Raw genomic sequence first — 9,090 nt, forward strand, 5'->3', positions numbered from 1 at the left:
TCTTTATTTAAAGCAGCAAAAGAATTAAACTTAAAAGGAACTCTTATTCGAAAGCAGCGCGCTGTGGGGCTGGTGCCGCTGGAAGATGCTGCTAGCAGTGAGCAGCAGCTGCTGCTGCTGCTGACAGCAGCCGCTGCTGCTGCTGAGAGCAGCTGCTGCTGCTGCTGCTGACAGCAGCTGCTGCTGCTGCTCTTCTTTTCTTCTTTTGATTCTTTTCTTCTTTTGGTTCTTTTCTTCTTTTTCATTCTTTTATTCTTTTTATTTTTTTAATATTAAAAGTAATTGCAGTTAGAAGTGGATTTCAATTTGATGTTTCCTTCACTCGTTGCTTTTGCTGCTCTTTTTGTGGCAGCAGCTTTCTTCTTTTAATTCTATTTTATTTTATTTTATTTTAGTTTATTTTATTTTATTTACTATTTTACTTTCTTCTTTTATTTGAGGGCTTATGGCTAGAAATGCCTGGTGGAAAAAGAGCTGCTCACGAGCCTCGCTGCTGCTGCTGCTGCTGCTGCTGCTGCTGCAGGTGTCCGCTTTGGCTGTGTGGACAACAAGGGAATGCACAAGGAGACGCTGGAGGAAGCAGTTATGAGAATACGCAGAGACATTCGAATGGCTTTCGGTTAGCTGCTGTTGCTGCTGCTGCTGCTGCTGCTGCTGCAACTACACCTGCTGCTGTTGGTACCACTACCACTCCTGCTGCTGCCACTGCTGCTGCCGCCATTGCTGCTGCTGCCACTTCCGCTGCTGCCACTGCTGCTGTTGCCACTGCTGCAGCGAAAGCAGGTGTTCGCCTCCCAACTAGCCGCAACTCCCGCTGCTGCTGCTGCCCCTGCTGCTGCTGCTGCTGCTGCTGCTGCTGCAGGGGCGGACTTCGCAGTGCCGTACAGCGTGTTCAGCGGGGGCTGCGACATCTGGGTGGACGCGGGCAACAAAGCCGAAGGTGTTGCGCTGCTGCAGGGGCTGCTGCAGCTGCTGCCGCAGCAGTGCCTCCACGTGGGCGACCAGTTCAGCCTCGTGGGCAACGACTTGGCTGCCAGGTACTGCTGCAGCAGCAGCAGCAGCAGCAGCAGCAGCAGCAGCGGCGGCGGCGGCGGCGGCGGCGGCGGCGGCGGCGCTGCTGCTGCTGCCGCAGCGGCGGCACCAGCAGCAGCGAGGCTGCTGCTGATGCAGGAACAGCAGCAGGAGCAGCAGCAACGCTGCTGCTGCTGCTGCTGCTGCTGCAGGGGTCGAGGGGATGCTGCTGCGGCCGTGCTTTTGCTGCTATTTTGTTAATAATGCCATTAAAGTTATTATTGCTATTATTATTAATATTACTATTTTATTATTATTATTAATATTATTATTCTTATTATTACTATTTGCACCTTTGTCTCCTTATTTTTATTTATTTTTTATTTATTTATATTCTTCTGGCATTATCACTTTACTGGTGTCAGTGTGTGCTACTGCTGTTTAATACTTTTTGTTTTTATTAATTATTTTATTTTTTTTTTATTTTGTCTTTTTGTTTTTGTTTTTGTTTTGTTTTTATACTACTTTCAAATCGTTATTTATTTTATTTATGTGCTTTGTTATATTATTTGTTTCAATTTTATTAATTTTATTATTTCATTTATTTTATGCACTTATTTTAATTGCTTAACTTATTTATTTCAATTATTTTTAATTTATTTTATTTTATTATTTTATTATTTTATTTATTTATTTATTTTGTTTTATTCTTAGTGCTGTTGTTGCTTTACTACTCTTTACTTTTATTTATTTTCTCCTTATTTTTATTTTTGTTTTTATTTTTATTTTTTCATTTGTATTTATTATTGGTTACTGTTTATGCTATTTTTATTTTTAATATTATTTATTATTAGCATTTTTAGGTCTTCTTATTACTATTTTTTGTATTATTATTATTATTACATGCTATTATTATTTATTATTATTTATTATTATTATTGTTTATTATCATTATTTATTATTATTTATTATTTATTATTATTTATTATTATTTATTATTATTTATTATTATTTATTATTATTTATTATTAGTATTTTATCTATTATTACTATTTATTATTATTATTATTATCATTATTATTATTATTATTTTATTGTTTATTTTTATTTGTTTTTGTTTTTATTTGCATTTTTTTTAATTATTTTTATCATTATAATTATTGGAAGAGTAATTGTTGTTTGTGTCTTCTTGCTATTCTTTGGAGTCCTTTTTCATTAGAAGCATTTTCTGCCTACCTTTTCTTAGTTGCTGCTCCTGCTGCTGCTGCTGCGCTTACTAAATGGCGAGCGCGTGCTGCCTGGTTCTTCTCTTTGCTGCTGCTGCTGCTTTGCCCATTGAATAAGAAACACTTGCTATTTGCTTCTTCTTAATTGCTGCTGCTGCTGCCGCACCTACCAAATATGAAGGGCTTCCTGTTTGTTTCTCCTTAATTGCTGCTGCTGCTGCTGCTGCTGCAGAATTTGCTCGCCGGCGCTGTGGATTCGAAACCCCCGAGAGACAGCAGCAGTGCTGCAGGAGCTGCTGGCAGCAGACACAGAAGAAGAAGACAATTAAAATAAAATAAATAAATTGATATTTATTTATCTTCAATTTAATTTGGAGAAAAGGTATTGAGCGGGAATAAAGGGATGCAGTTCGGCAGCTAGCTGCTGCTGCTGCTGCTGCTGCTTCGGCTGCTGCTGCTGCCGCAGCTTGTGGTGCTGCGGCAGCGATGCAGGAGCAAAAGGGTGCAGGCACGGCCATGCTGCTGCAGGATGTGCTGCAGCAGCAGCGGCGGAAAGACAGAGGCCGCGTGGCTTTACAGCTGCTGCTGCAGCACGTGCTGCTGCAGCTGCTAGGCTCACATTGCTGCTGCTGCTTGGCTAGGGTTTGTGTCCCCACAGCAGCAGCTATTGCTTCTTTTGCTTTTCTCCAAATGGCATTTGCTGCTGCCCGTCGTGCCAGAAGCATGCATTTGGAATGTTTGTAGTGTTGATTTAACTGCTAGACTTAACAGAAATAGCAAAACACCCCTCAGGGTTTAGAGTTTAGGGTTTAGGGTTTAGGGTTAAGGGGGAAGACAGCTTGCCCAGGGCAGCTGCGGCGCTGCAGCAGCTTCTTAACTCCTAGCTTCCTCCAGCTCGAGTTTGCTGCTGCTGCTGTGGGCTTTGGGTTTTTGCTGCAGCAGAAGCTTACTGGCTGCAGCAAAGCTGAAATATGTATTCTAAAATGCTGCTAGTGCATTTAAAGAAATAAATAAAACCAAACAAAGACAAGAAACTTCTCTCCGCCCCCAGCAGCAGAACCTGAACGGCGCCTCGATGCATTCTGCTGCTGCTGGCTCTCTTGTTGAAATGTCCAGCAGCAAATGCGGGAAAAAGGAGTTGAAAAGGGGAAATGAGATATTAACCACCAAATAATAAACAAATAATTAAAAGTTCTCGAGTTTAAACGTTCAAAGACAAAGAAATGCAGCTCGGCGCCCCCTGGTCTGGTCTGTGCGCCCACGGGCTGCTGCGGGCTCAAGCCCCAGCTGGCTAGCTGGAGCTCCAGCTGCCCATTTGGACAAAGTAAAACAAAAAACTTGAAACATGCTTCGAAATTAAAGCGGATTACTCGGAGATTGGCTGCAAAAGAGCTGCTGACGCGTCTATTTCTGGGGATTTCCCGTGGCAGCGCCGCAGGCTCTCAGGCCACCCACCTGCTGCGGCTCTGCTGCGGCGTTGCTGCAGCAAAGGAAAGCCGCTTTCGCCTTTAAAGTCTCAAATTCTTTTGAGTTTGCATTTCGCTGCAATTCAAGTTCTTTCGAAACCAAGCAAAGCGCAGCTTCGGGCTAGCGCGGGCGCGCAAGCTCTGCTGGACAGGCGCGTTCGGCGGCGGGGCCACTGGTGCATTCCGCCGGAACTTCTGCTTCCACGAGGCCAAAAGGTTTAATTTAAAGTAAAGTTTGCTTCTAATTTGAGCTTTTTGCGGTGTAGTTGTCTGGAAAATTTGCTGGGCTTCGCCTGTAGATCTGCCTGTAGCGCCACTGGCAGCAGGGTCACCTCCGCCGCCGCAGTCCGAAGCCGACGGAAACCCGCGTCTTCTTTCTTTGCTTTTGCCTTTTTCTAATTTGGCGGAATTTTTAAACTTATTTTTGGTCTTTTTCTCTTCAAAAGGCTCTTCAAAGTGCTCTCAAATCGGCTGGATCGGGCTGTGGACAGCGGCGTGCAAAACTTGAATTGCGTCGGCAGTGGTCACTTCCCGCCGCGCTCGCCTGTCTGTCCCACTTGTTGCATTTTTATCATTTTTCAAACAAAATATAAAAGGAATTTCACTTGGGCGGGTGCTGCTTTTGCTGCAGTTCTGCACAGCGCCTTCTCGCCAATGCGGCCGCGAGTGCACTGCCGGTGAGTTCAGGTTTCGACTGTCTTCTGGCCGTTTTTCCTCTTTTCAAGACTCAATTGGAGTTTTTTCTTTTCATATTTCTGCGTCTGTTTTTTTAAAAATCGAATTTAAACGCGAGAACACCTCTGATGGGCCCTGTTCAAGTTCTGCCTCCGCGGCGCGTTTCGGCTGGAATGTGACTGTCACCGCCCCACCGGCAAGTCTGCATTTGTCGTTTCTTTATCGCTTTTATTTTAATTATTCTTTATTTGTATTTAATCAACATGTTCGGCACCAACCAGGCCGGCGCCTTGGGGGGCCCCTGCCTCGTTTCGCACCCGCTTGCCGCGGGCTCGCTGCAGCAGCAATTTCAAGCCCCAGTTCTCAACAAGGCGCAGCACAGTCGCTTTCTGGGCCAAAACGCAATAAGCTTGAAGCCAACGGCAGCGGGAGAGGCCCTCCCTGCAGCAGCAGCAGCACTGCCCGCAGCAGCAGCACCGCCCGCAGCAGCGGCGCTGCCTGCAGCAGCAGAAGCAGCGGGGTTGAAAGAGGAGGCGCTGGCCGCTGCCTCGGACCCCGGTAACGCAGCAGCAACAGAAGTGACAGCAGCTGCTGCTGCTGCTAGAGCAGCAGCAACGGGGTTCGTAATGGAACCTCTTGCTGCAATGGATGCAGCTGCTGCTGCAGCACTCGCCTCAGCATCAATTGAAGCAGCAGCTGTCGCTTCCATTGGGCTGGCAAGTTATGGCTTTCTTTCTGAAGCATCTTGTCCCCGGACGTGGCGCGACTTGTTGTCTGTTGCTTCGGATGAAGAAGAGGAGCAGCAGCAGCAGCAGCAGCAGCTGCTGCTGCTGCAGCAGCAGCAGCAGCAGGAGCCGCAGTGGCTACTGCAGTCTTCGACGCGCATGCAGCAGCAGTACCAGCTTCAGCAATACGTCTTTCAGCAACCAGAAATGCTGCCGCATCTGCATGAGCAGCAGCAGCAGCCGCAGCAGGAGCAGCAGCAAAACTGGCTTTGGCAAGCGGATGACCAGCAGACGCTTTTCAGGTGGAAGCTGCAGCTGCAGCACGACGATCAGCAGCAATTCAAACACAAAACTCCCGCTCGCCTGCAGCAGCAGCAACAGCAGCAGCAGCAGCAACAGCAACAGCAGCAGCAGCAGCAGCAGCAGCATGCAGGCTGGTACGTGCCTCCACATGAGTGGTGCGAGCCCCTCAATCGGGAGATCCAGGGTGTACAGACACTAGAGCAGCAGCAGCCGTCTCAGGTGCCGCAGCAGCAGCCGCTTCAGCCCTCCCAGTTGGATCTTCTGCAGCTGCAGCAGCAACAGCAGCAGCAGCAGCAACAGCAACAGCAACAGCAACAGCAGCAACAGCAACAGCAGCAGCAGCAGCAACAGCAGCAGCAGCAGCCGCAACAGCAGCAGCAACAACAGCGGCAGCAGCAGCAGCAGCAGCGGCAGGCCCACGGCAGGAGCAACAGCGGCAGCAGCAGCAGCAGCAGCGGCAGGCCCACGCCGGAGAGTCCCGCAGCAGCCAGCAGCTCAGCTAGAAGCAGAATTGGCTCCCCTGAGTTACCCAGTGCAGCAGCAGGTGGATTTCCAGCAGCAGCAGCTGCTGCTGCACCACCAACAGCAGCTGCAGCAGCAGCAGCTGCTGCAGCACCAACAGCAGCTGCAGCACCACCACCTCCAGCACCAACAACAGCTGCAGCAACAGCAGCTGCTGCAGCAGCAACAGCAGCCGACGGACCCGCAGGAGCCGCAGCTGCTGTGGCAACACCAGCAGCAAGCTGTGCAGCCTCAGCTCGAGCAGCAGCTGCTGCTGCAGCAGCAGCAGCAGCAGCAGCACGTCCTTCAGCTGCAGCAGCAACAGGTAATGCTGCAGCAGCTGCCGCAGGTGGCGCTTCAGGAGCAGCAATTCTGTCTTCCTGGGGAGCAGCAGCAGGTTGTTCAGCAGCAGCTGCAGTACCAGCTGCTGCAGCAGCAGCAGCTGGAGCCAGCCCAGTATAACTATGAAAATCTCATGTCGCAGCAGCAGCAGCAGCTGCTGCTGCTGCAGCTGCAGCTTCTGTCCTCGACTTTCGCTGCAGCAGCAGCAGCAGCTGCTGCTGCTGCTGCTGCTGCTCCCGTGTCTGCATGCGCCTTCGGGATCAGCTCTGTTTGCCAATCTGTTGCAGCAATGTTGGAAGACGTAACAGCAATTGAAGAAGAAATGAGAAAAGGATTTAAATGATGAAAAGCAACTGCTTGGAGTGCTGCAAACGCATGCGCTCAGATGTACAGACACCCCGCTGTTGCTGCTGCTGCAGGGCTGCAGCAGAAAGGAAGCAACAGCAGCAGCAGCTCCAGCGGCAGCTGCAGCAGCAGAAACAAACGCTGCGCCCACTGCTGCTGCAGCAGCAGCAGCAGCAGCGGCAGCAGCAGCAGATGGTCTTTTTGGCGAAGATTGTCTGTAGAAAAAGCTAAGGAGATAAAAGACAAGCAGCAAAAGCCAATTGACGCTTTTGCTGCTTCCTTCCATTTGCTGCTTCTCTCTTGTTGGCATTCTATTTGTCTCTGTTCTTTTTGCTGCTGCAGCAGCACAAATAGACCATTACGAGAAGGTACTTTAGACTTTTTTCAGTTGTGCTGCAGCAGCTAATAATGCAGTTTGCTGCTGCAGCTAGTGCTGCAGCTAGCGCTGCAGTTGGCGCTGCAGCCGGTGCTGCAGTTGCTGCTGCAGCAAGTGCTGCAGCTAGTGCTGCAGCTTTTCGTGCAGCTAATACTGCAGTTTCTGTTACAGCTGTTGCGGCGGTTGCTGCTGCAGCTCCTGCTGCAGCTAGTGCTGCAGCTGCTGCTGCAGCGGTGTATGCAGATTTTGCTGCAGTTAGTGCTGCAGCTGTTGCTGCTGCAGCGGTGTATGGTGTATGCAGCTTTTGCTGCAGTTAGTGCTGCGGCTGCTGCTGCAGCTGCTGCTGGAGCTGCTGCAGCAGCAGAAGCCGCAGCAGCAGCACCAGCAGCAGCGCTCTGTGTTCGTTTGGCTTTCAAGCAGGCTGGGGTGTATGGACACCCCAAAACCTCGTGTAAGTTTTTATCGGACTTTTGGGTTTTTTATTTTTTAAATTAAAAATAAAAGCAATTTGTGAAAATAGAATAATAATAATAAATATTAGTTAATTAATTAATTAAGCCAAAGGGAGGGTGTGGTGTCAGCAGCTTTTTATTATTTATTTTTTAATTAATTAAATTTATTAATTGAACAAATAATTAACTAATGGGTCTATTATTTATTGTATATTTGGGAAACTAATTAATTGATTTTTATTTATTTATTTATTATTTACTATTTATTTATTTATTTATTTATTTATTTATTTATTTATTTATTTATTTATAGTTCTTAATTATTTACTCATTCATATGTTTATTTATCTATTTTTTATTTATTATTTATTTATCATTTATCTTCGCTTTTCTTGACTCAAGAAGACAGTCATCATTTGGGCTAGCTGCAGCTCTTTTTGGCTAGCTGAAGTGGCAGTGGCTAGCTAGCTGGCAGTGGCTAGTCATGCTGTTGCTGCCGCTGTTGCTGCTTCTGCTGCTGCTGCTGCTGTGTTTGCTGCTGCTGCTGCTGCTGCTGCGCTTGCTGCTGGGGTGCATTTAGGCCTTCTGGAGCCCTTCTTGGCTAGCTGAAGGGCCTTTGGCCAGCTGGTTGGCTGCAGCTAGCTGCAATAGCCTGCCTTTGCTGCTGCAGTTGCTGCTGCGCCTGTGCGGCTGCTGCTGCTGCTGCTGCGCCTGTTGCTGCTGCTGCCAGTGGCTTCGAGGCTAAGCATATGAGTTTAAAACTATTTTAATTTGTCTTTTAGTATTTTTTAATTATTATTTTTGCTAAATTCCCAATTTGCTGCTGCCGAAGAGCCGTACGAGGCGGAGCCGACGCGTCGCAGCAGCGCGGTGGTCAGGTGTACAGACAGCTCGTCTCGGGCGTCGCATTCTGCATTTAATAATTTTAATGACAGATTTATTTATTTATTTATTTACTACTGTTGCTTCAGTAGACAAGGATCTGTTTTTCGGGGAGTTTGGGGGGCCGGGTGGCTGCCGACTGGTGGGCGGTAGGCGGTGCTGCGCGTGGCTGGAGCAGCAGCAGCAGCAGCAGCAGCTGCTGCTGCAGGTTGCAGCGAGCTTTTCTTTTACTTTATTTCCTTTGTTTCAACCCAACACCAGCTTATTTACCTCTCCCAGTTTGTCTGCCCGAGCGCGCTGCCGCTCGCACTCCCTCCACCGCCCACAGCCACAGCCACAGCCACAGCAGCAGCAGCAGCAGCAGCAAAGATGGGTGCCGAGGCTTCGCCTTTCCGCTGCGGCAGCCAGTTGCGGGCGATGCTGCACGACTCAATGACTTCAGCTGGTTTGTTCGTGCTGGCGAGTGTGGCAGCAGCAGCAGCAGTGTGCGCGTGCTTCCCGGGGAGCGCTGCTGCAGCTGCAGCAGCGTGCTGCAGCAGCGCAGCAGCAGCAGCAGCAGCAGCAGCAGCAGTGCTGTGGACCTGGGCCCTCTGCAGACTCGCCGAGGGCTACCGCCTCCCCACCTCTCTGAGCCCGCGAGATCTTCGGCCGCGGCTGTTTGTGCTGGTGGAGGCCGCAGTGTCTTTGCTGTGCGGGCAGCAGCAGCAGCAGCAGCAGCAGCAGCACATGCGGGGCAAGGTCTGCGCAGTCACTGGCTGCAACTCCGGGATCGGGGAGGAGATCGCG

At 49.1% G+C, this 9,090-nt stretch overlaps 2 protein-coding genes across 2 annotated transcripts; both read left to right on the forward strand.

The window, feature by feature from the left end:
* Positions 1–85: 85 nt before the first annotated feature.
* Positions 86–2,566, forward strand: ETH_00005275 (IMP-specific 5'-nucleotidase 1, related; the record flags this gene model as incomplete). The annotated part of the gene is made up of 4 exons (XM_013372446.1): positions 86–97; positions 454–619; positions 863–1,037; positions 2,470–2,566. The coding sequence occupies 4 exons, from the start codon at positions 86–88 to the stop codon at positions 2,564–2,566; spliced, it is 450 nt and encodes a 149-aa protein (XP_013227900.1).
* A 2,075-nt stretch (positions 2,567–4,641) lies between these two features.
* ETH_00005280 (uncharacterized protein) lies at positions 4,642–6,369 on the forward strand (the record flags this gene model as incomplete). Its single annotated transcript, XM_013372447.1, has 1 exon — positions 4,642–6,369. One exon carries the CDS (start codon positions 4,642–4,644, stop codon positions 6,367–6,369), a length of 1,728 nt encoding a protein of 575 aa, XP_013227901.1.
* Positions 6,370–9,090: the final 2,721 nt, after the last annotated feature.

The sequence above is a fragment of the Eimeria tenella genome, genomic scaffold (assembly GCF_000499545.2).
Source record: "Eimeria tenella Houghton genomic scaffold, Eth_scaff1, whole genome shotgun sequence".
NCBI classification, from domain to species: domain Eukaryota; phylum Apicomplexa; class Conoidasida; order Eucoccidiorida; family Eimeriidae; genus Eimeria; species Eimeria tenella.